Below are 27493 nucleotides of genomic sequence, written 5' to 3' on the forward strand. Positions count from 1 at the left end.
TTAAAATATTTATTAAACAATTTTAGTCAACCAATTGAAACTATTTGAATAATAATAAATAAATATTAATTCTCGTACCGAAAGAATTATTAAGAAAATTTTGTAATGAACCGGTTTAAAACATGACAGGGTTAATCAAAAAAACAAGTTCTAGATGCTCGATGTTGTCGTGTGTTTAATGTCTTACTTGCGTCTTATTCATGTAATTTCCTATCTAAATCTGCGCCAATAACTCCATATCCACTTTCTTTATTTACGTAAAATTAATTAAAATACGTAAGATTCATTTCAAATAAAACAGTTTCGTTTCGGTTTTATCTTACGTTATTCTTTTTCGGAATTATTGTCAAAATCATGGCTGATAGTAGTGATGATCTATCTTTTAAAGACTTCTTTGGAATATCTAAAGATACTGGTGATGGTGAGTAATTAATAAATTAATAATAATTAATAAATATATTATCGTGTAATAAATACGATTGTTTACTTTTTTTAATTTCATTTTTTAATTACGGAAAATTTTGATTTTAAGGTGCTTCTTGTAAATTGTTGGTGTTGTTTTGACAGGTAATGCCCAAGATGCCGTTATTAATCACATTTTCGTCGCTTGTGCCGGCGAAAACAACCCTATTGTGCATGCGGATCAGTTAATTTCGTTCATCACACCGTTTTTAAAGGATAACACGTAAGAATTTTACTATAATTGATAATTTAACTATAAAATTTGATGTTGAAATTGACGGTCAACTATCAATTTGTAACTAATTACAGTAATTACATTAAAAGTGTCACTTTTGACGATTAATTTATCAACGTTGGTTCGATGTTTATTAAGATGTTAACTGATGTTAACCTTTAAACTGAATGAGACATATCGATATCATATATCATATTCTATCAATATCTTCTTATTTGTTTACATCAGCAATATCACGTATGAAATATTTATACGAATACTTTTTTAAACTAAAACTAGAACTAACACTAGCACTATCACAAGAACTAACACTAGACCTAGAACTAAAATCTTTCGGGTTAAGCCGTGCGTTTTTTGAAAAAATGTTTGACGTTTCGGATGCCATGTTGCAACCTTCTTCAGAAACAAGTTCGAAGTGACTTCTAGTTTTAGTTTAATTAATATCGGCCGTGAAAGCCTTCGTACTTATATTATCAACCTGTATGGGGAGGATATTAACAAACAAATCAAGGATCTACGAATACTTTTGTTGGGCACTATATACAGTATGTCCCCGGATCGAGTTACAAAGAGGAAAAAAATTTTTTTTACTGACTTTTCAAACTTATCTCAGCATAAACAATGCGTCGGATATGTTCAAACCACTAAATCGCACGAACTTTATATTCTAACTATAGAAGTTAACTAATTATTCCCATTTTTATGTAAAAATTATACTTTTCCTAAATTAAAAATTTCTCAAGTTCAATTTACGATAATATATGTAACCATAGAAACCAATAAAATAAAATAAAAGTTACAACTTATGTTAGTGAAAAATATACGGACAAATCAAATTAAAATATGCCTAATTGAATAAAATATTTTAAATGTAAATTTATGTAATAACACACTATGTAAGTAATAAATATTATTTATTTATAAGTGAACAAATCCTCATTCAAACAAATTCCCTCCCAATTCGGCACACATTTGAAGACGAGTTCTAAATTCTTTATAAGAAGTACGAATTTCCGCCAGTGGTAGAGATTCTATCGCTTTAATTATTCTTAGTTTTAATAGTTCTGCATCATCTTGTAATCACTGTAAACAAGTTCTTTCAATCGTCCCCAAAAATAAAAATCCATAATTATAAGATCAGGACTACGTGTTGGCCATCAAATAGGACCATTTCGTTGAATCTATTTTTGACGAAATTGTAAATTTAACCATTTGGCACAATGTGTGAATGGTAAGCTGGCAACTGTCTTGCTGAAAGTACATTGACCGTATAAAATTTAAGGGTAATTGGATTTACATCGCTCCAATAACGACAATGCTGGGAAGAAACAATGTCATTTGTTGAAAAGCTATCTGAAAACCAGCATCTTCCTCATTTAGTCTCTTTGTCTGCCTCTTTATGGATAATACAGAACCCGTTTCCAAAAATTTTTTCATAAGTTTGCTAGCCCCAACATGAGATATTTTTGTGTCCGGATATTTTTGCTCGAGTTTTTGTATAACTACACGAAAACATGATTCACTAGTACCATAGCACAGTACTAAATAAATTCTCTCTTTCACGGTTAACATCGCATGAAAAGACGTAAACTCACCAACATAAGTTGTAACTTGTATGGTTTCTGTGGTTACATATCATAAATTGAACTTGAAAAATTTTCAATTTAGAAAAAATCCAATTTTTACATAAAACTTGGAATAACTAGTTAACTTTTATAGTTAGAGTATAAAATTGCGATTTAGTAGTTTGAACATATCCGACGCATTATTTATGCTGAGATAAGTTTGAAAAATCAGTAACCAAATTTTTTTTCCTCTTTGTAACCCGATCCGGGGACATACTGTATGTACGATATGCATTCCGTGAAATATAACAGAGAAATGAGCTCCGTAGGTACCGTCCATCGTTTGCTACGGTGCGGTTGAAGGTTTTGTACCTTCACCAGCCAAGATAGATTTGTCAAGTTGTAGATTACTTTTAAGGTGGGTTCATGCAACGTGTTTTAGTCGTAGTTGTTGGCATAGTCGTAAAATTGGAAAGTTAAGGTATTGTGTTATACTAGTACTGTTCATGCAACACCTTACGACTAAAATGGTTTTTGTCCTAGTCCCAAGAGTTGCCCAACTTTTAACTTCTTAAAGCTAAAATAATCGGTCGTAACGTGACGCATGCGCACTTTTCTTTTTTGTGTCCTTGTAATATAGCAGTGTTTTGTTTTATTTTATAAATTGAGGTTAGATCAGTTAGGTTTTGTATTTTATTGTATTAAGGTTGTTGTGCGTTATTGTTTCGACAATTATTTCAATAGAATCAAATGCGGACCAAATTGGCTCAAAATTAATAGAGTTATTTTTATTTATCTCTTGTTTTGAAATTAAACACAAGAACATTATTTATGAATATTTTTGCCCGATACATGGTCATATTTCCATGTTACACTTCCAATACCGTTAAAATATTCACACAACAAGTCTCTGTTCTTCTGGAACCTTATTGCCGCATTGTTGCTCCCAACCCGTTCTATATTTTGCAGTGGCATTGGTCGCACTGACCATTTATAATTTCCCCTGACTCTGACTGAATAGTGTCACCATATCCTGGAAGACAGTACCTTTCGTTTTGCCGTTCAATACGAAGGAAGTGATGTAAAACTATTGTGGCTTTTACAATATTTTCTACTACGTCTACTCTAGCTATAATTATTGGTCTTCGTAGAATTCGCCACCGCTGGCAAGTATACCAAAGGCATTTTCAACGGTCCTCCTTGCCCTGGATAAACGATAGTTGAAAATGTTTTTTTCTAGTCCTAAGTGCTGTCGGATATGGTCTTATTATATTTTCCCTTAGAGGAAACGCAGCATCACCCACAACAAAATGTAGAAGTATAATGTTGCTTCTAGACAATTTCTTTGGAAAAAGGATATCTATGTTTCCATTTAAAAAAGCTCTCCCGAAAGAAGATTCTTTAAAGATAGTGCTGTCATCATTTCTGTCACTAGCTCCAATATCTGTTATAATGAAATTATAATCCGCATCTACACATGCCACTAAAACTTGACTTTTAATTGCCATTAAAACAATGCTGAAGGTATGTTTATAATTGAAGAACTTACTTCCCGATGCTTTTGGTGCTTGCATATGGATGTGTTTCCCATCAACAGCCCCGATACAGTTGGGCATGACATTTTTCCATCGTTTGTAGAATGTATCTTCAACAGAGGCTAATATGTATCTTGTTAGGTCTGGTAACACTCTGGGCACGTCCCACAGAACAGTTGTTGTCTCTTTAATTATATAATGTACAGTGGATTTTCCCATTCGAAAATTCCAAGCTAGTTCTTGCATAGAACTTCCTTCTGACAAATAACTACAATAATTTTATTACATAATTTAAATTTCTTTATAATATAAAATTAAACAAAAACTTACTGTAGGGTTACTATCAACCTTTGAGCCGGTGAAATTGCACCTTTAAATGGTGTTTTTGCTAAAAAAGGTTCAACCAGTCTTAACAATTCCTTAAACTCTTCCAACGACATGCGAACATATTTAAAAAATTGTAAATCGTCTTCCTGTTTTTCCAACATGTTTCTAATCAGAGTGGCATAATATCCCTCTAATTCTCTATTTTTATTGATTGGTCTTCTGCCAAAACGCCGTCGTCTTTTCTTTCTTAATCTTTGTGCGATTAATAGAGCTGCATTCAAGCACATTACACTATCAGCGACAACAATTTTCTTTTTATTCATAATAAACAAAACAGTATCACTCCCGATTTCTTTTTTTTTTTAATTTGGCACGAGTTGTGGCACGCTGTGCTTAAATATTGCATGAACCAATCCCTTTCCTTATAACTACAGCTAAAGCAAACGCTTATGATTATGACTATGACTAAAACTAAAACACTTTGCATGAACCCACCTTTTAATGTTAAACTAGAAAAAGCTTTAGCACCAAGTTACGTCCGTGAGTTCATATGCAAAAGAACATTGGTTAACAAGTCGAATTTTTACTCTAAAACGAAATGTAATTTGAATTTTGAAACCTATTTAAAATATATAATGCGTGGTTGCTGGTTTGAGACTATATTCACTTCCTTATGATTGTTGTATGTTGTCAAGATACTGTTGGGGAAAGGAAAATGAAATTTACTATTCCGCGCCTATGGCGCCGATAACATGTAACCGATTGCTTTATTTGTATATTCGTTCGTACATGCCTTGGGATTTGTAAAATTGGAAACAACTTTTGTATGAAAAATATTCCATCATCCTCAACACGACCTATCGTAAGAAAGTGGCATAACGTTAACTTCTTAGGGAATAACAATCATCTTTCCCACTTTTCAGGCAATCTTGTTTGATACCTCATACCAAAAGTTTAAAACAATTTTAATTGGATCTTTTCTAATAGCGTATTCTGTTCTATTTTAGTCTCAGATTTCCCAGATTTAGTTTTATACAAAGAATCATATTCAAATGTTAATGGCATACTTCAAAATATGAACTTAGCTAGAAAAATTTATTGAACAAAAATTAACATATGTTTATTGGAAGTTAAGAACAGATTTACTTTTAATAAACAGACTTATTAAAATATAAAAAAGTAGTCATTCTAAGTACACTCCATGTACTTTTCTCGGTGCTTGCCACAAATTGGGTGTCTGCATTGGAGATACTACGTGGTCATCACGCATCAAAATTGGACAATAAAAGTATATGGCACTTCAACTTGTAAAACAGCATCAGGTTGTAACGTCGCACAGGTTTTCACAGTTCTTGATAATATTGCAACAGTATACTTCATAACAATTGGTACCGGCGGTATTGATCATACAAAAAAACAGCATTTCCGGTATTTGTACTTCATGACAAATTTGAACATGTTTGTCCAACGAGTCCATTTCTGATTTTATCTCATTGCAATTTAAAATTATTACTAGTTTGTTGTTGTTTTAGGAAATATTAGCACAATGTTGCATTGTTACTAAACAAGTATAGTAGGTATCCTCAAAAATCGAAAAGTTACTCATCAAATGCTAAATAAGAGGCAGAACCTCCATCAATTCCTTTTTCTTTTATTCCCTGCTTTGACATAGTTACAGTGCTTTGATCAGCAATGTGATGAATAGTTTTGAATTGATATAATATTAATAGTATGTTCTTTTCAAGAATATATATCATAATTAATAATGATAACATATAATAGCACAATTTCTTAACCCATTTAGTCCCACGCTGCTTTATGTGGAATGAAAAGTACAAAAATGTACACAGGTATTTGAAAAAAAAATATTTTATGAGATATAAGATGGTGCAAAAATGTACCAATGGTAAGATAAATGAACAACAACAAAAAAATATTTTGATTATCATTTATTAAGTAAGTAATAAATTAGTCATAAATAAATAATAATAGTAATGCAACATAATACTAACAAATACCAACTTTAGCATGAACTTTAATATAAAAAATATTTATACTAAAATTGGTGCAAAAACGCACCAATGGGATGAACAGTATAATCATTTATTGTGATACTTCGCAAAGCACTCTTCATGTAAATGAACGTAAACTTACTACACATACAGTATGTTAATTAATTATTGTACCCAACGTCATCATTGCAAGTATGCAACCAATGTCACACTGAATATATCTGAATACGAAAATCGCGTATTGCAATACCAGTACTGTGATATTGGTTGCATACTTGCAATGATGACATCGAGTACGATAATTAATTAACACACTGTATATTGACGCACTATGTTTATAAACGACTATTTCCAGGGAAATCACCGAATAAATGCGTCTACACTGTTTCATACATATCTCATCATACATTCCAATGGTGTGTTTTTGTACCATTAATGTTTCAAGTCGAATTTTCAAAATTCATATTTCGCAAATGTCAAAATTTTAAAGAATTTTATGCACTAAAAATAGTTTTATTTCCATTGTATATTTTGAACAGAAATTTTCAATAGAAAAGAAATGATGCAAATATGGTTTAAAAGCAAGAATTAGGAAATATTTTGATATGTATAGCCTAACAACCTCATAGCGTTATCGTACAAACAACAAGCACCTTCAAATCTGGAGATATATGGCTGTAAAATAATTTTAAAAACGCTAGTGCGTTTTCACACCAGTGGGATTAAATGTGTTAAGCAGTTCGCACGTTTTCTTTTTTTGAAATTAAGTTGAATTTTCGATTTTTTTGACATCTAAAACTAGTTTTGTAAACTAACCATTAATTTTCATCTCACTCTTAAAACTGTACACTTATTTTCTATAGAGTTATACACGATATTCCCCTATGAGTTGCACAACTTCATAGGATTCTACATTGCATCAAAATTTGCAAAAAACTTCCAGTTAATATAAGTCCAATTCTCAACCGTTTTTGAGATATGGGATAACTTAATTAACTTAAACTACTGTCTTCTACAATAAAATTAGCAAGTTAAGTTTTAATGATTTTAATGACCAAACAATGCCGTAAACAAACAAAAATAAAAGCATAGCGATCATTAATTGATTAAAACTGCTCAAGATTGTGACCCTGGACTGCCATACACAACTTGCTCTTCGACTCAGTTCTCTTATCCAATTGATATTTTCCATGTTTCCTGAAATGCTCGATGGATTCTACCTACCAGTTCTTCTTTGGTAGCCGGCTTCCCTGTCCATAAACGATGGTTTTAACATTGCCCCAGAGGAAAAAGTCGAGAGGAGCCAACTCCGGCGAGCGCGGGGCTATGCGACAGCTCCATTCCGCCCTATCCAGCGGTTTGGAAATGCAATGTTCAAAAAGTCGGTTACGACTCTTCCATAGTGTGCCGGACACCAGTCATGGACAAACCACATCCTATTACGCAGGTTCAAGGGGATATTTTCAAGAAGTGTGGAAAGCTCTTCTTCTAGAAATATCTTGTAGATTTGACTGGTCAAAGTTTCATCAAAGATTTTTGGTCCCAGGACAACATTTTCGATGATTGCTCCCCACACATTAACCGAAAATCGATGCTGGAATCTATTTTCTGACAAAGCATGGGGATTTTCTTCGCTCCAGATGTGCTCTTTATGTGAATTATTAATTGCATCACGAGTGAATGTAATTGAGAGGATCTTAGTTCTCCAGGACGCACGAGTAAAATTCTTCTCGTTTCGCATAGTCTGCTGGTGAGAGATTTTGTACTTGTTGTACGTGGTAAGGATGTAGCCATGTTCACGCAAAGTCCTGTGAATCAACGGTCTTTTCTGTCCCGTGGTGGCAACTATTCTTCTTATGCTGATTTTCCGATTCTCAGAAACTTCATGAAGAACAGCTTCAGTGTGGTTTCTTCGCGCAGGCTCTCGCTCATTAGCCTTTTTCGGAAAGGACTCTCTTTTCCGGAGCGATCTGAAAGAGTTCATGATGGTTGTCCGACAAGGATGTCTTCGGTTCGGGAAGCATTCTGTGTACTCTCTTGCAGCTTCTAAAGCGTTTCCTCCACAATAGCCATACAAAAATATTATGTCGGCGTACTCTTCATTCGTAACAAAAATAAGAAGCTACTGCATTGACAACTGTCAAAAGTCAACTTCATTTGCATTCCATCTAAAAAAAGTAAAATTAAATAGTTTTCAGCGCTTTTTACCACTCATATCTGGAAAACAGTTGAGAATTGCACCTATGCTGACCGGAAGTATTTTGCTAATTTTGATTTTTTTGCAAGGAATAACCATACGAAGTTATGCAACTCAATGGGGAGACACCCTGTATAGTTATTAACTAGAGTCTATTAATTGATGTCTTCTAGTTTTGTTTTCACGTACTGTGCTCTGCAAGATTATATGGTTCAGATTTCGGACGTGGTTTTGGTTGTCCAGCAGTTAAAGATTTTCTGCGTTGTAGTGGAGTTCTAGTTTCATGCTTTTCGGCAAATCTTTTAGTTTCTTTCTTAACGCTTGGAAACCGAAAGTATACACCAGAAGGCATTAAATATGTTCCGTAGCACTCTATTCTAGAATATTTGAATCCACTTTATGTTTGAGTTACTGGTACAGCCCCAAAGTTGGATGCCGTCATGTCATTTTGATTTTAGAATCTGGTTGTAAGTCAGTAGTTTGTTACGGTTTGAAAGTTTGGAGTTCCTCACAAACAGGCAATAGAGCTGTCGGTTTTTCGCTGTTTTGTTCTTTACATGCTGTTCTTAAGTGGTACCATTTATATCTAGAGGCGGTCGGACTTTTTATAGTTTATTTGTGAAATTGATATAGACGGATTTCAGCTCATCTAGATTTATCCTGAATTTTTTGGTCCAGTCGAATATTGCATTACTGGCTATTTGTAATTTCTCAGTGGATAACTCCTGATCTTTCTCCACTGTATTATGTGTAAATGTACGTATCATAGTCCCCTCCAGTTTTGGTGTGTCACTAGTGTACATGAGATACAATGTAGGGCTCGGTATATTGCCTCAATACACTCCCTCTCTTATCTCTTTTAAATCACCATCATTGCTATTGTAGTATTTTGTTTAGTTTATGTATCAAACCATTGTGCCAAGGTTTATCAAAACAATGTGCCACATCTAAGAAAACTGCCCAGCCAACTTTAATTTTTTCCAGAACCATACAATGATATCGGTCTTTCCATCCTGTCCGTATATGCTTTAATCTAAGGACTGTGTTTAAACTGTAGAACAGCATGAGATATCTTTTATAGGCAGATGCTTTAGGATTCCTGATGATCGATCGTGATGACATCGAATCTTGGAAATTTCTTTGAATTAAGATTAGTTGTAATGTTTGTAACATTTTATGTTCTTTAGATTTTCATTATTGGTCTTCTCTTGATTGTTTTGCTCTGGATTGGTAACAAATATCTCAGGCAGATGTTCAGCAAACGCCGTTATTTATTTATAATTTTATTGTCTCTGGTTCATAGGCCACTGTTATTTCTAATAGGAAGAACAGAGATTACGGATCTCTTGATCTGCTTGGTTGCCACAGGAACAGTCGGTTTCTTCATATGCGAGTTTCTAGGACTTGTTGGTAAGTATAGTTTTATTTGAATTCTTCCAGCCCTTCGTTTTCTTCCGACAAGTTCTCTGATCTCAAGTGAATAATTTAAACCTTTGATTACTAATGTTTAGGTTGACTATGTTCTAGACGTCAAACTGAAAACTTTCCCAGTCAGTAGTTTTGTTAGTAAAAGCAGATCTGGCTGTCCTTTGTATTATCTTTTCTCTTAACGTTAGTATGACGGTTGCGTGATCGAAGTCCATGTCAAAGTTTTTTATCTTCTAAGAAATTCAAAGATGCTTTCCTAGTGATAAAGAGTTTAATTTTCTTCCTTTGGTCGTGGCTAGCTTGGAGATCTAATCTATGTGGTTAGCGGTCTTAAATATGTCAGGAAATTTGGGGATTCTTCTTTTTTATGTTATATCTTCGCGGGCAGTAAACTTCATCGATACTTTTGTTTTCATATCTTAATTCCGATTACTATTTGTTAGATGTCCTCTCGTTACAGATGGCATTCTTTGAAGTGGTTTCCTTGTATGTATGTACGAAAGGGGAGGGTATGCTTCTGCATACAGCACCTAGGCCCCAACGGGCCCCTTGTACATCCTCCTGCACTCTCTCCGGCTACATCAACCAGCCAGGAATTTCCGAAGGCTAGGATACAGCTCAGAGTGTGTTCCTGATGCCATCTGTGGTAGGCCATTCCTCTCCGAAGTCTCTCATTCTGAGGTCTTGCAGAGTGAGGCATTCACACAAGATGTGTCGGACCGTCTCCCCCGTCTCTTCACAGAGGCGACAGACAGGACTAACAGCAAGCTTAAGGTTATAAAGATGCTTGTTTACCTTACAGTGACCCGTGACAAGTCCCGTTACAGTTCGTACAGCGTTTCTATCAAGCCTTACGAAAGATAAGGCTGCCTCTGCTGAGGGATAATGTAATACATCCTTAGACAGATGGCAGCCCTTAACCCTATCCCACCAGTTCATAAACTTTTTGTGGGTTAAAATCTTTAATTATCTCAATCTGAGTTGACCTTGTGGTTTCCTTGGTTTGAGTGTCGCTGTGAGTGGTGTAGTATATTTTATAACCTCTTATTTTAGTCGAACCTTGAATTTACGAACCTTGATGTCGATGGGAAAGGTGCTGCCTTTACTGCTTTTTGTTGCATGCTCTGAATATAAGACATCTCAGGCTTTACTATATTAGGGACAATTTTTTGTGCTTCGATGGTAACTTTTTTGGTCTTAACATTATTTTCCTTTTTGCAGTTCCATTGCTATTATGCATCCTCTGCAGCTAGTCGGGTACTCTTTTTTTACAATTAATGCACTTGAAAGGTTTGTCTTTAAATTTACTCCAGTTTGTAGTTAGGTAGTTTTATACACATTTCACGCAGGTTGGTGTTCTTCTGCAGAATCTCATTGTGTTCCCATGCCTTAGGCATCTTTTATATTGTGGAATGAGGTTGCTATTTCTTACTGCTTCTAGCTTTACTTTCATGTGGTTGATATACGTATTGGATATCACAAATTACTTAACATCACCGGTCATAGTTTGGCGAGTTTTTGTGCTTTTTCGGACCATTTTTATTCTGATTTACAGATTAATTTCGATATATTAGTTTTAATTATTTGGTATTTGTATTGTGGTATTCAAATCAAAAATTTATATTTCAAAAAATGTTCTACATGTTTGCTTTATTTTTTAATTACTTTAGCACGGCTGTAGAGAAATTAAGAAAAACTTTAGATCCAAATAATTTAAACCAAGAAATTGATTTGAATCAATTCCACAACTTGATGGAAACTTGGATATCGGTGATTCCAGTCGAAGATGATTTACATAACATCACTCCAAGGTCTGAATTTTTTCAATCGATCTTTTCATTTTATTATTTTCGATTTTTATAATTTCTTTCCAGAGATTCTCATCTTCTTGCTGACTTATCATACACACAATCAACTCCAAAATCAAATTTTGGTCACCACCAACTCAAAGAGTGCATTGAATCCGGAATAATTAACGTATCGATTTCGCCATCAAGTTACAGTTTAAATGAATTTTCTTCAACTAATAAAGGTCCGGAAAAAACGATTCTTGAAGAACAAATTCAAGAATTAGAATTTCAAAAGAAAAGGATGTCGGAGGAAATTGATAGAATGAAAATTGAGCTTGCAAATAGTTTAGAAACGAACGAAAATATACAGGTTCGATTAGAACAAGCGTTGATAAAGGTTAGCGAAAAACAGAAGTTGGTTGAGAAATTGCAAGAATTAACTCAAAGTAAAGATGATGATAATGAAGTCGAATTAGAAAAAATGAGAAAATTTTCTGCTGGTTTAGAAACAAAAGTTTTGTCTTTGGAAATAAAAATTTCTGATTTAAGTGAAGAATTGGTCCAGCTACAAACTGAAAATGAAAAATTAGAAAAAGGAAATCAAAAATTATGGAAGGAAAAAGATGCCTTTTTTGAAGAGATGATTGGGCTTCAAAAAGAAATTGATGTTTTAAAACAAGATAACGCATTACAACAACAATTCTACGATGCTCTCAACGAAAAAAAGAGAAATCTCGAAGATAATAACGAAGAGTACGCATGCACAATAGAAAAATTAAAATTAGAAAAAGCTGCGCTAGAAAATTTAGTAAAACCAATTAGGAGACAATCTTTAGAATCGAATTCCAAATCGGGGACCACTTTTATTCGTTCTAATTCAATTAGTGAGTATTCCCCCATAGCCCAACAAATCCTTAAAAAACACGCTTATAACACACCAACAACAATGTTTAAACTTAAAAATCCAATATCACCACTTCTTTCCAATGAAAAAATAAAAAAATTTTCTCCTAATTCCTATTCAACAAGCACGCCACAAGAAGGGTCAATAAAATCTTTAATGGATTCGGAGGTCCCAACACTTAATAATTCACATACAGTTTTGATTCCTTCTAAAAGTGAAGATTTCGAGTTTAATTCACCCCCTGTTATGTATGTTGTGGAGAGAAGTGTTCATAAATATAACAATAAGAAAAATCGTTCTTGTGATGATTTATTAGGGATGGTCGTCGTTAGTAATCTAAATGAGAATATACATGAAGAAATTGACAAGGTAAGAATTTATTATTTTTAGTGGCGGATTAAGCTGTACACACTTTTAGATAAATGACCTATTCAGAACTCTATGTTGTCCATGTCTTGTCTCTTTCTATTTAGGATTTCCAATCTTTTTTTATTAGATTTTTCATTATAAATTTTCTTTCTGATAACTATTAAAGAAGCTGTCGTCCTCTCATTTTTTAAGAGTTTAAGCCTTCCTTGTGGTTTGGGATCATGAGATATGACCTTAAGGTTAGGAGCCCGAATAGGATCGGCGTACCACTTATAGCCAGTTTAAGGATTGTTTTGAATTCCATGCCTTGTATTTTGCAAAGAATTAAATTGTCGTTAGGTGCTATGATTCTTAATGATAGATAATATAGTTTTTTTGCGACCATTGGTGGAAAAGTATAAAGAAAATAAAACGTAAATTCAACAAAAAACATAAAAAGGAAAAACTACCATTTTGCTATTATAGCCACTTGATCACCATTTATAGCCTGGTGTATGCACTATATTTAGCCACCATACTTAATCTAAACTGAAATTATTGATAAATTGGGAATTTAATTAAAACTACTACATAAATATGTAATGATTTGAAAAAGAAGTGCAACGATTAATAATTATAATATATGTATATTCAGATAGATGTATATAATATATGTATATCCAGACTCTTTCTGCGTGACTAAAAACTTCACTGTCTTCAATTGAACCTCTTGAACTTCGGCAAACCAAGCTCTAATGTTTTCTTCGCTAACAGCGGTGCGAGCTTTGTTAATATATTCCGAATGTTTTTGGCTTATTCGAGGATAACGTTTAAAAGGATTCGAACCATTTCCTTCCTGGTTTATTGTTTGTGAAAGGAGTGTCTAGACGGTTCTTTTCCAATATTTGCTGAACAGAATACATTAGTCCTTCCTTGTTCACTGGAAATCCATGGCTCGCGTTTATCAATATCCAGTGTTCAAGTTGATCTTCAATATCCTTACCTAGAAATAATATAGGAATCAAACTGCCAAAACATGGGCTACTATTTGACATTGATTGGCTATAAACACTACTGTCCAAGTAAACTTGTAGTTTCTTTACAGAAACAATGTTGTTTTTAATTTTTAATCAGTATCTTAGAAAACACTTTTTTCTATCTTTGCTGAAGTTTTACCACTTAACTTATCACGCAAAATTGTTCCAGGCACTGCAAAACTACTACTGGTCTTTACCATAGCCATTCCATCTTGTTCTACTGCTTGAAGTGCGCGTGCAAGTTGTTCTGAAGAGTATTGATGAATAGAACCTTTATTTCATTGCATAGATCTATTAATATTTTCTTTTTCTTTGTTGATGGTGCCATTCTCAACAAAATACCAAAGCTAAAAACTAACTTGGCTATAATTGATACATCAATGGTCTAAATATAGCCATATCCTGGCTAAAATTGGCACAACATTTGTCTAAATATAGCCATCTAAGTGACTATACATGGAAAAATATTTTATATGTATTCTATTTATAGCCTTTTAATTTATAAAAACTAGTGAACAAAAATCACTAAATAAACGTATCTTTATAAGCACAAACAAGATATAAATGTACAGACAAACATTTACATAGTGCCAATATCACCAGACATTAATTATACAATTTGTTACTTACCTGTGTTCTTAAGCAAACCGACAAGAATTTATTGAAAACGCGACCGGACTGGAAACACAACCACATACATTTTTAGGTTAGACTCTCTGTTGCTATGCGATTGTGTGGTCAGGCTAGATTGTTTGATTAACGATTGTAAACCTTAAGCGAAGGTAGTATAAAGCACATGTCTTAGGTATAACGGAAAAACCTGGAAAGTGGCTACAACTGGAACAATGGCTATAATTGGTACACCGACCCTACCACGAAACCTAAGGTCATAGATTATGATGTGGAGAACATTATAGACGATCAGACAGTGTTAGAGGAGGTTTATAAAAAATGTGTGAGGTTAGTTGGGAAGACCTGAAGAATCTGTTTTATCGGGTGCTGGAAGTATCGGGGAGAATATGGAGGGAGGTGTTTAGATTTGGAATGTATGTAGGTCGGGTTGAGCTCCTGCTGCGTGGAAGAATTGTACATATCAAGAGGTGCCATAAGTGTTAGAGGTTCGCACACTTCCAGAAAGCCTGCAGGTCTCGAGTTCCGAGAGTACGGAAAGAAGACTTGTTTGCGAGAATGTTTAGGAGAAGAGTGACATGATGTTAGGTAGAGATAAATGCGTGATTATGATAATGAATGGGGGTATGGGTTTTGCTGGGTCAGATAGTGTGCTTGGGTTGGTCGAAGAGGATGATTGTGTGGTGATAAAATGAGGAATGAGGGGTATGTGTATTAATTGATCCTACTCTACCCTTTGTAGAACACATCAGGCGAGTAAGGTAATAGCTGGCAAAGAATAATGAATTGGGGGTTACAGATAGTATGGTAATCAAAGATTTGAATGAGCACAAAGATTGTTCCTACTGTGGACGACGGGACTTTATGAACACTATGGGGTCGCGGGCGCATGTAAAATGGTTGAGGCTGACTGGGACAGGTGATATATAGGAAGCGAATCGCGTCATTCTGAAATGGATGAGATTTACACTGATGGGTCAAAGGTCAAGGAAGGAATAGTAGGCGACTGGGTATTCGGCTATGGTCGCAGTTCATGCTGGTATGGTTATAGGCGAAAATAACACTGAAAATGTGGATTTCACCACTATCACATAGGGCCAGCTGCAAGCTATTAACTTGTTGGTGGTTAATGACAACGTAACCACTGCAGACTGGCTGAGTAGGAGGAAAAAGAAGAGTATGGAAGTGAATGAGGTTGTGAAAGTCTTTGAGAGAGTGAGGAACTAAGAAAAGATAGTTTAGCTGGTCTGGTCGAGTAGATATGAGGAGGGTATGAAGATAGCCTACAAGACGGTTAGGAGGGCAATACTGGAAAGAGAAGTAAGGAGAATAAACAGAAATGTGTGCCTAGAAAAGAGGTAGTATGTAAGGATGTAAGAGATACATAGATGGGGAGATGGAGAGATTCGGATAAGGGGAAAGAAGTGTATGGTATGATTAAGGAAGAATGGAAGGTAAATAAAGAAGGTTGGTCTCCGCTAATTTTTGGAAGGAGAAGGTGGTGGGTTCTGTTGGCGATGGTTTCGTGCATGGTGGTGAATGTATCACATACGAAAAAGCAGGTCGGTCTGTAATGTCATTCATATCTATCAGTTTCAGGATGTTAAGGTTATATAGGGCATCATAAGCAGACCTTAAGTCGATAAACATATGAAACATATGTGTCGATGCTGATCCCTATACCTCTCTCCAAGATCTTTCGTTGAACAAACATTTAGTCTGTCGTTGATATTTCTAGCCGAGATCTACTTTGATACTTTTGAATATTTTATAATTCACACGTCAGCGGGTTCCCCTTTTTATGGATAGGGCAGATGATACCCATGTTCCAATTGTTTGGCACAACGTTTCTCAACAGCTCCATCTGTCTGCTTTAGTTATCCCATTCTTTCGTTCTGTGAATCCGTTTTTCTCGCCTGCTTACTTCTCTGTATTGTTCGATATTTCTCATCGTTATTCTTTGGGCCAGTTTGTTATAGGCGGTGTTAAACCAGCCGCTTCTTTTCCGTGATTTACGTATGTATAACTTCTGAGCAAGTTGGTAGGAGAGCTATCCTACATTTTTCCCATCTTTTCCATGCTGACATGCCCTCGTTGGTTGATTGGCTTGTCGCTAACTCTTCCTGAAATAGCTTTAGCTTATCTTTGTCAACTGCAACAGTTCAGTGTTGAATCTGGTTATTCTTCCTCCTTTCAACTACTATACGTCCGATATTCTATCGATCTAAGCAGGAAATGATATACAGAGTGTTCCGTGACTCGACCGACAAACTTATACCATATATTCCGGGGGTCATTACGATCAAAAAATGTTATATCACCTATAGGTGAATTCCTCTTTATTTCGGAGATATCGAAGGAATTAAAAAAAGTTATAATTAGTCTTTATGCTGTCTGAAGCAGTTTTAAATGCAGTTGAACGAAGTCCTTCTACCAGTATTCGTAGAATACCTCATACTACGTATGGAGAATTCTGCACGATGATGGACTTTATCCCTATCATTTACACAAAGTCCAGCATTTACATTTTCAAGATTTAGAAAATCAAGTACGGTATTGTCAGTGGTTACAAAATAATTTTGAAGTTATTTCACACATACTTTTTACGGATGAGGCCCAGTTTACAAGGAATGATATTAAAATACACGTTGTTCTCACATCTGGACGGATCAAAACCCACCCGAAACAATCGTTGTTAAGCATCAATATCGTTTTTCCGTCAACGTGTGCTGCGTCTTCTTAAATAATCATCTTGTTGGGCCTCATCTTTTTGAAAGGCGTCTTAATGCAGAAACTTACCTTCACTTTTTGGAAGAAGAATTGTCGAATTAGATAGAAGATATTCCTCTAGAAGCTCGTCGTGGCATGTGGTTCCAGCAAGATGCACCATCAAATTTTGGGATACAAGTGACGGTATTTCTTAAAATTTTCCGGAAAGGTGGATAGGACGAGATGGTCCTGTACAATGGCCAACTCGGGCACCTGCCTTGTCGCCTCTACATTTTTTTCTGTGATTGTCTTAAATCTCGTGTGTATAGTAGTGAGGGTCGAGTTACGGAACACCCTGTATACTGACTTCCATAAAAATTGCAACACCTAGAATTTGTTGAACGATTTTATTGAAATTTTCGTCAACGATGTCTTTCATTAGAACAAACAAACGATTAAAATTTAAAAACAACAGAACAAAAATAAAAATTTTTTTTTTCAATAATGAGTTGCTCCGCCACGATTTGTAATGTACTCGTTTAGACGGCGTGGCATGCTATCAATCGAGTGATCTATAGCTGCCTGTGGTATATCAACCCAAGCTTCAAGTCAGTATCACGCAAGGCTGTTGTGAAACAGTCATTTGTCAATGTTTGATATTTAACATTATTTCGTTTACGTGTCGACTAAGTTGTTGATAATGCCATACATATTGACTCATGCAGAATATGCTGATATGGTGTTTTGTTAAGATTTCTGCAATGGAAATGCACGTGCTGCTCGTCGTGACTATAGGAGACGGTTTCCTAACCGAATGCTGCTAGATTCAAGAGCATTTACTCGAACATTCAACAGGTTGCATGAAACCGGTTCTGTTCCAAGTACAAGTATTCATTCTCAACGCGCAGGTGAGCAAACTCTGAATGAAGTTGAACAAATTCTTCAGTCGGTAGAATGCAGTTCATCTACCAGTACAAGAAAACTTTCTGCTCCAATTGGTGTTCCTCATGTAAAAGTAATTCTGCAGAGGATGAATCTGATTTTTGCGCAATGTTTATTAAGTTGCAAATAGGCTTAAACAACTCAATGTTATCTTTGACTTCATCCAAAAACTCATCATTAAAGATTAGCGATTTTAGAGGTTGTTTATTTTTTTTTTAATTATTGTCATTTATAATAAGAGTTTTCATGTCATGTATGTTTCGGATTAGGCATAAATAGGAATCTCGATACGTGCACCAACGAATATCACACGGTGTTTTTATTCTTCAGCCTCCTCTATTCACCAGAGCTCGCTCAAAATCTGGATGTTTGAACTCTTCCAATATTGAGTGCACTTTTTTTGTTAATTCTTCATTCATAACGTCTTTGACAAGTAAATTTGCAGTGTGGCTACTGCAATTACTATGCCAAATAGGAACTTTTTTTCCCACCTTTATCATAGTTGCAGCATTATCCGAAACAACAGCGTAAACATCAGTGCTGTATAAAGTTTTTGCTAAATCTATTGATGCCATCACAATTTCTGAAAGTTTGTTAGCATCTTCTGCTTCACAAGTCACATCTCACGCGTTTAAAAATGCCTGCGTTCCCTGGGCATTATGAAGCATCGTTACCACTGTTTTTGAATTGCTGCTTGTATTTTTCCATCCATCGATCAATAGCACAGATTGAAAATATATCATTTTTTTTGACAAATAAACGCAACGTTCATATTCCTTATCTAGTAATGATTTTAGGCGTTGTCTACGTAGTCTACTCGTTATCAACATAGATTACGTAGTCTATATTGTCTACGCGTTGTTTGCGCTAAAGTGTCGACAATCTTTGTTGACGTGTAAAGGCACATTTCTGGTATGTACCATTCCTCATGAAACACTCTGTTTGAGATATTTGAGATTTGACCTGTGACGGGTGTCTGTTAGTAGATAGTTTATTTTGTTGGAAAGGTGTCCCTCGATAGATACTTAGGTTTCCTTATTGAGTGCTCTTCAGTACCAAACGCCTCGAGGCTACGAAATTTACTACGCTCTCATTGCTTTCTTCGTGAAGGCTGATGTTTCCTATCTGTTTGTAATAGTGTTGTTCTCTTCCTATTTTTGTGTTGAAGTCTCCAATTATTATTTTAAGTCATGATTTTGGGCACCCTCATAAACCGCTTCCAGATCTTCTTAATAGATATCCTTTTCTTCTATATTTTTACTTTCATGGAGGCATGTACATTAATTATGGTAATGCTAAAGAACTTTAGACTGCACATTATTGGTTTCAATGGTGACTGCACTAATTATCTTTTCCTTAATGCGTTTGTTCATGACAAAAGCATTTCCGAATTCATGCCTGCTATCATGGCAGCTATAGAAAACATCGTCATCCCTCTTCTATAAATTATCCCGCCAGGTCCATCTAACTTCTTACAAGGGAAGTGTCACAACTGTGTCTCACCGATTTCGATGCAATTTGGTACAGTCATAGAATGGGCCAAAATAAGGTTCGCACATTTTTTTATACGTGCGGTAAAAGCCCCTGGGGCGAGTTATAGGGGTTGAAAGTTTGGAGAAAAAGTACGTTTTCACTTATATTTTGAAAACGAAAAGTGCTATCAAAATTTGGTAAATTGTAACTGATATTCATTTTAAAAGAGCTTTCTTTTGATGTGTCACACATATAGCAGAGGGTTAAAAAGGGCGAACTACCCCTATTTTTTTGGAATTATTTAAAAACCACCCTATCGATTTTGGCGGCATTAAGTATACTTCTAGTGCGTTCAAAAATATTAGTTAAGGGTTTTTTCCCATTCGCCCTAGATCAACCCCAGCGAAGTTACGGGGGTTAACATGTAAGCACTTTTCGTAAGAATGATGTGATAAAATTGTCAGGTATTTTGAAAATACTTTAAACAAAACCGTAAATTAGTCGCACAATAAAATGTTTAGTGTAAAATAAGGCATAATACACCATATAGGGGTTGTTGGGGTTATCCACCCCCTTAAAAATTAATTCTATCCCGGGCGTTATTTGTCGATTACGGCGAAATTTGGTACTGTGTTTGTTTTATATTTGAAGTAAAAATTTTTGAAAATGGTTATAAGGGTTACAAATTAGGGGTAGTTTTTTGTTTATACCTCGAAGATGAAAACTGCCATCGTAACTGTGGTATTGTTTTTTAAAAATCTATCTATCGATGTTCCACGAGGTAAACTACCCTCATTTTCTTTAAATAATAAATATAAAACTACTAGATAAATAAGATATTTTATTTATTTATGAGTTAAAAAGCAACTGACAAAAAAAATAGTTCAATATACCAAAGAAGTTTATTCTACATTACTAATTGACGTTTTTTATGTATTATATTAATTTTCAATATTAAATTTATTTTTATTCTACGTAGTGTTGGCAAAAATGAAAGTCGTGGAAAAAATGTTTTAAACATAAGGATTTTTTACACCATGCACATGTTATGACCGCTATATCCCCACAGATATCACACGTTGGCTTCTCACTCGAAAAGCAAACTTCCACGGGATTTTCAAAATGGTCTGGTCTCTCCTCTATATAGCCACTTGCAAACCATGCGTATTTAAAAACATTTATAAACCGAGGGGAAGCCAACTGGTTATGCGTCAACGATTGCAATTTTAATATGTTATCCCTCTGATGTAAATTGACATCATACTGGTAAAGAATAATCTGATCAGAGAATCTTCTAATAAAATTTTTCCATATTCTGAAACCAAATACATCTAGGGGCTGTATTTGACCTGTTGTCCCTGCAGGTATAGATAAATGTTTAAAATTAGTACCTGATGGAGTTATTTCACTAATAACTTCAGGACAATGGCCACTCCAAGAATCTAATAATAATAATGATTTAGAACCAGTATTTGGAAAATATACATTTTGGAGCCAATTTTTCATGTGTTCTGAAGTTAACTTTCCAGATTTTGATGCCAAAACGTATATATTGTCTGCTTTAAACATTGTATTTGCTACCCTCGGTCCAAAGCTGCCAGAGGGTTCTTTTAAAACAATAAAAAGTGGAGAAAGAAGTTTCCCATCAGCAGATATTACGGGTTGAATTGTGTAACTGTGCGTTGTAGATGACACCGACTGGACCACACTTTCTACGGTTTTAACTCCTAAATCGCTTAATGTTCTTCCCGAATGGAATTCCAAGTTAAAACCGCTCTGATCCGAATTGTAGGTGTTTTCAGGTCCATATATTTGGATTTGTAGCTTTGCCTCTTTAACGAAATCTTTTGCTAAAGTTTTTACTCGATCAACATTTCCAATTTGTTTTTGGGATAGAAATTTTGTTATTTTTCGGCTTACTAACCGATTTGCTTTCTTAAAACGTTGCACCCAGCTATGAGATGCTTTGAACAGTTGAGGAGATAAATTCTTTTCATTTCTAGCTTGTATAGCCCATCTGCGTATATCAATATCATGTAGTGGCAATTTATTATCTACGGCGGCTCTCGCTTGATTAATTACAAATTCGGTAATTTCTGCTAATTTTTCTTTGTATGTCCCTCTTTCTTCAATATATTTAGACCATCTGTGCAATTGGGTCTTTGACGTTACTTTTCGGTATTTGTTTTTTACGGTTTCTAGTTTCAAATAACCTTTCTTCCCACTTGTCCAGTAATTTACCGCCTCTAATTTGTACTCGTAGTCGATGTCATCCTTCAATGGACAATGAGCATCAGTATCTTCTACAAACCTGTCAGTTGTATCCTGGTCTTCAATAATTTGCTGACCGTCATTGATGCCATTGGATGAATCGAAAATTAATACAGTTTCGTCTTCAATTTGCATATTGTAGTCTTCCATACTTTCCATTAAAATACGCTGTATATTTTCTTTTAAACTAACTTCTGCTTCATTTACAGGAGTCTGGGGAATATTCATAACAGTAAAAACTGTCATTAGCAAATTTAAAACGTTTATTGGGTTTATTGTAACCATTGCTTCTGTCAGTTGCTCTGAAACTAAAATCTACCCACTGGGCACACGTTCTTTTATACTAGAAAAAACTATTTTGAGAAATGACCTTTAGCAAGCGGCACTAAAAAAACAAATATTGTGCCAAAATTTTTTTGGTAGGTGTATTTTTGGCAACATTATGTAGAATAAAAATAAACTAATAAACTATATAAAACAAACACAGTACCAAATTTCGCCGTAATCAACAAGTAATGCCCGGGATAGAATTAATTTTTAAGGGGGTGGTTAACCCCAACCACCCCTAAATGGTGTATTATGCCTTATTTTACATTAAACATTTTATTGTGCGACTAATTTACGGTTTTGTTAAAGTATTTTCAAAATACCTGACAATTTTATCACATCATTCTTACGAAAAGTGGTTACATGTTAACCCCCGTAACTTCGCTGGGGATGATCTAGAGCGAATGGGAAAAAACCCTTAACTAATATTTTTGAACGTGCTGGAAGTATACTTAATGCCGCCAAAATCGATAGGGTGGTTTTTAAATAATTCCAAAAAAATAGGGGTAGTTCGCCCTTCTTAACCCTCTGGTATATGTGTGATACATCAAAAGAAAGCTCTTTTAAAATGAATATCAGTTACAATTTACCAAATTTTGATAGCACTTTTCATTTTTAAAATATAAGTGAAAACGTACTTTTTCTCCAAACTTTCAACCCCTATAACTCGCCCCAGGGGCTTTTACCGCACGTATAAAAAAATGTACGAACCTTATTTTGGCCCATTCTATGACTGTACCAAATTGCATCGAAATCGGTGAGACACAGTTGTGACACTTCCCTTGTTAGATGGCGATTATCCCTTCCTTATACTCTGCCAGGATATCTCCAAGCGTATGGAAAGGTTTGCTCCGATACAGAGTCCTTACGTCGATTCCTTGGAATTCGTTGTACGTTTAACCTCATTTGAAGAGGGACAGTGATTCTGCTTTCATTAGCTCTGATTCTGCTTCCACGTGGGAGTGATTACCAGTCTTCCGCAGGGTTGCTCAGGTTTCCAGCGTCCACCAATTTGGAGGCGAGAGTCAGAATTGGATCACAGAGGCTAAGAAAAGACTTACGGGATCCGGTTCTTATAAGAATACTCTTATAAGCCCACGTCCAATATCTAAAACGAAATCAGTCTTACTCACAACTGAGTGCACTGCAGATGTTGATGTTGATATAGCAGAGGAAATGGAACCATCTCGAACTGCACCAACATTTAACAGTCAACGACGCAAAACAACGATCTCATTGTGCTAAGTAACAGCTTCTATCAACCTTAGAATAAAATCTGAATAAAAATCACTTTGAAAGTCTCCTTGACTATGTCAAACTAGTACAAAGTAGTACCAATAAAGAGTTATTTACATTGATGATCCATTATCGTAATGAATCAGGTCGTAGCAACCCTTGGGGTTGCTACAATTACAGCATTGTTAGTCCAAGTACAATATTTTGCAGTAGAGACTCAACATCACACACCACACTACATGGACCACCGAATAAAATTATGCTTAGCTGCAGAATCAAGTTGGCATGATACATCAGTGTCTACTAATATAAAATCTTACAGCCCAGAAGAAGCTTTTGATCTTATTGTAGATGTGACTGATGTGAGGTTGATAAGGCTATTCAACTTGATGCTAAACAAAGAGGGGGAATATTGTTCGAAAAGAGTACTCAATGCAGTAAACAAAGACATATTGAATGGCAGCACTCGATGGCTGATTTTCGCGACTGTGTAACTTGGCACGGTGGTGCGTTCGAGAAGCTCGTTTACTTGTACTCTAAAGCACGATGTATCACCTTCGTTAGTTTTTGTCGAATTTCGTGGTCTTGTACCTGACAACTGTGGTGTTTCTAAGCACTCGGTTTTTAGGCATGCGTTGAAAATTAATCTCCTATACCTAAATATCAAAAAATTACTTGCAGTTTTAATTTTGGTGTGATTGCTTGTCTTGTATCTTATTTTTATACAATCCTAAACTTTCTATCGATGACAGTTCGTCAAATTTTTCTTTAGACATTCTTAAATAATTTTTCTATCCGTCTCAATGCTCTAACGCTAGCTCTTTCGGCAACGTTTCTGATGTTCCCAATCTATTTCTCCTTAAAATCCACTGCTTCAAGAAAACCCGATTTTTTTGGAATAACCGAGAATGGTAATCTCTATTTGTGAAGTTAGGGTAACTCGTGAAATCAAATTAACAAATAGATTTTTTATTATAAAGGTTCTCTCTGATAACTATGACTTAATCCGCCACAACATATTTTTCTGTATTTTTAAAGGATAAAATCAAAATTTATTTAATTTAGGCTACTTCAGAAAAGAAGATGCTTTCTTTCACTTCCGACAATTCTATCGACGAAAACCTCTTCGAAGAAGTAGAAAAATATCCTTCCCTTCAATCGGAAATAAACGATTTAAATAGTGTTTTTAACGTTCAAGATTTTAGCGAAGAAAATAATATGTTAAGAAAACAAGTTGAACAATTAAAAGAGAAATTAAACGAATTCCAAAACGAAATCGATAAATGCAAAAATGAAAACGAAGCTTTAAAAATATTTTATGATAATGAAATTACAAACCTTTCAAAAGAAAAAGAATCGATTTTGGATCGTTTAAAATGTATTGAAAGAGGCGAAATTGAAATGGTTTTAGAAGAAACGAGTTCTAATTTTACGTCAAATATGCGCGAATCTAAAAAGAAATTAAACACAAAACGATCGAATTACGATAAATTGGTGTTTAAAAATAGTAAATTAGAACAAAAAACTTTTGATTTAGAAGAGAAGTTATTAGTAGAAAAAAATCATTTAGCTGAGGCGGTTTCTCGAAATAAATTAATTGAGGACAAATTGAAAAAACTTAAAGAGGAAAATTGCGAACTTGAGGAACGATTAATGTCGGGTTATGATCAAGTATTATTTAAAAATGGGGAGTTAGAACAAAAAACTTTTGATTTAGAGCATAAACTGTTGGTGGAAAAAAATCTTTTAGCGGAGGCGATTTCTCAAAATAAATTAATTGAAGATAAGTTGCGAAAAGTTAATGAAGAAAATCTTCGAGTTGAAGAACAATTAAGGTTAGATTACGATCAATTATTGTTTAATAACGATGAATTAGAACAAAAAGTTTTGGATTTAGAAGATAAATTATTGGAGGAAAAGAATCTTTTAACGGAGACGGTTACTGAAAAGAAATTAATTGAAGATAAATTGAGTAAAGTTAACGAAGAAAATCTTCGAGTTGAAGAACAATTAAGGTTAGATTACGATCAATTATTGTTTAATAACGGTGAATTAGAACAAAAAGTTTTGGATTTAGAAGATAAATTAGTGGAGGAAAAGAATCTTTTAACAGAGACTGTTACTGAAAAGGAATTAATTGAAGATAAATTAAGTAAAATTAATGAAGAAAATCTTCGAGTTGATGTAGAATTAAGGTCGAATTTCGATAAATTGTTATTTAAAAATGCTGAATTAGAACAAAAAGCTTTTGATTTAGAAGATAAATTATTGGTGGAAAAAAATCTGTTAGGAGAGGCGGTTACCCAAAAGAATTTAATTGAAGATAAATTGCAAAAAGTTAACGAAGATTATCTTCAACTCGAAGAGGAATTAAAATCGATTAAAATTGAGAATAAAAATAATAATTTTGAATCAATAAAATTAGAACTTGAAAAATACACAGAAAACTTATTCCAAAAAAGAAGCAATTTAGAAAATAACACTTTAACTCTAACTAAGTATTTTTCAATCCCGAAAGATTTAATAAGAAAAATTTTAAAAACCGAAGCTTGTTGTTTAAACGCATCAGAAAGTTTTTTAAATCTTGAACAACAAATTTTAAATGTAATCGAACAAATGGAAATTTCTTCGAACGTTTTAAACTTTTTGAATTCGCAAAAATCTAAGATTACGTTTAAGAGTGAATCTTGCCAAACTGAAATGAATCTTGAAACAGAAAGCATAAAGGAACAACCTCAAATGAAGAGTTTTGTTTTAAAACCCGCTTCTTTTTTACCGAAACTATTGGATCAAAATCTTGGATTAGCAAGTTCAAACCTTGCGCAAGAAAATAAGGTTTGACTCAAATTAAATTATAATTCAAAAATTCTTTTTAATTACTTTGATATTTTAGGATATCGGATTACAAATCGACTCAAAATGTTTGTGTTTGGAAGAATCGAGTGTAATGGAAACTCATATATCACCACGGTATTATCAACGGTATTTTTTGAAATTGATAAGAGTTAATCTTTTTTAGGCCAAGATCTCGAGTAATTAGAATGGTTACGAATTTCTTGATTGGTTGGATGATCTTTATGGGTATTTTTTGCTTAATTATCATATTTTTGATAGTCGATGGCGGTTCTTATTTATTACCGTGTGGGTATAATTGTATCGATAATCCGTGGATACCGTTCGTGGAGAAACGGTACATAAGGCCTCCACCTATATAAATAAGACAAAGAACTCGATTTTATATCTTTTTTCGCAAATTCTTTTCGTGTTATTTTGTGTAAAAATTTGTTTATAAAGAATAAGATGTTAAATACTGCTACTCTAATGAGCGACGATACTTTTACAAAGTAATAAGCAAAAGCTTGGGGTTATTTATTTATACATAAATATCTGCGTGTAGTATCTAGTAACTAAATACTCACAAATTGGTTTGTATAATTATTTCGACAACCTAGATTATTAAATTCTGCATAAATTCACTCGTTTTGTTAAGAACTACTTTTACTAAATTGCCAACAAACCAAAGCAAATTCTTGAATATATTGTTATATATATTCATTGTACCGTGCGAATTAATAATCTGGATAAAATCGTCGATATAAACGTAATAATAGTTAATGTATTTTGTAAGATATTTATTTAAAAATATTTAAGAAAGATTGAATTTTAAATGTAAATAAGTTTGACATGTTGAAACATGTTGAAATATACTTTTTCTATAAATTATTTTAAAGAATTAAATTTTATTGTTCTTAAATTAACCCTTTTCCAGTTTTTTTAAACCATTTTTTTGCAAATTATTGGTTCTATTTCCTACAAGACACAAAAAGTTCAATACAGCATAGTAAATAAAAAACAACGTGCACACCAGTGGTGTCCATAAAGTCGATCGCCAACAAAATCATGAATCTGAAATATCTATAATATAGATATTTATGCTATGCTCTAAAATTCTCAATATGAAAGAAATCATGACCATAGTTTTTAAAATCAAAAATTCTATCAGGGCAAAAGTTTACAAAGAAGGCTTTTTAAAGTATACTTAGAAGCAAGCGGCCATGAAGAATG

At 34.2% G+C, this 27493-nt stretch overlaps 1 protein-coding gene across 1 annotated transcript; it reads left to right on the plus strand.

The window, feature by feature from the left end:
* Positions 1-27088, plus strand: LOC111414600 (putative leucine-rich repeat-containing protein DDB_G0290503). The gene is made up of 7 exons (XM_023045996.2): positions 1-421; positions 568-685; positions 11432-11572; positions 11636-12824; positions 24494-26263; positions 26322-26398; positions 26448-27088. Exons 1-7 carry the CDS (start codon positions 355-357, stop codon positions 26641-26643), a joined length of 3558 nt encoding a protein of 1185 aa, XP_022901764.2. The 5' UTR covers positions 1-354; the 3' UTR covers positions 26644-27088.
* The last annotated feature ends 405 nt before the right edge of the window (positions 27089-27493 follow it).

The sequence above is a fragment of the Onthophagus taurus genome, chromosome 3 (assembly GCF_036711975.1).
Source record: "Onthophagus taurus isolate NC chromosome 3, IU_Otau_3.0, whole genome shotgun sequence".
NCBI classification, from domain to species: Eukaryota; Metazoa; Arthropoda; class Insecta; order Coleoptera; family Scarabaeidae; genus Onthophagus; species Onthophagus taurus.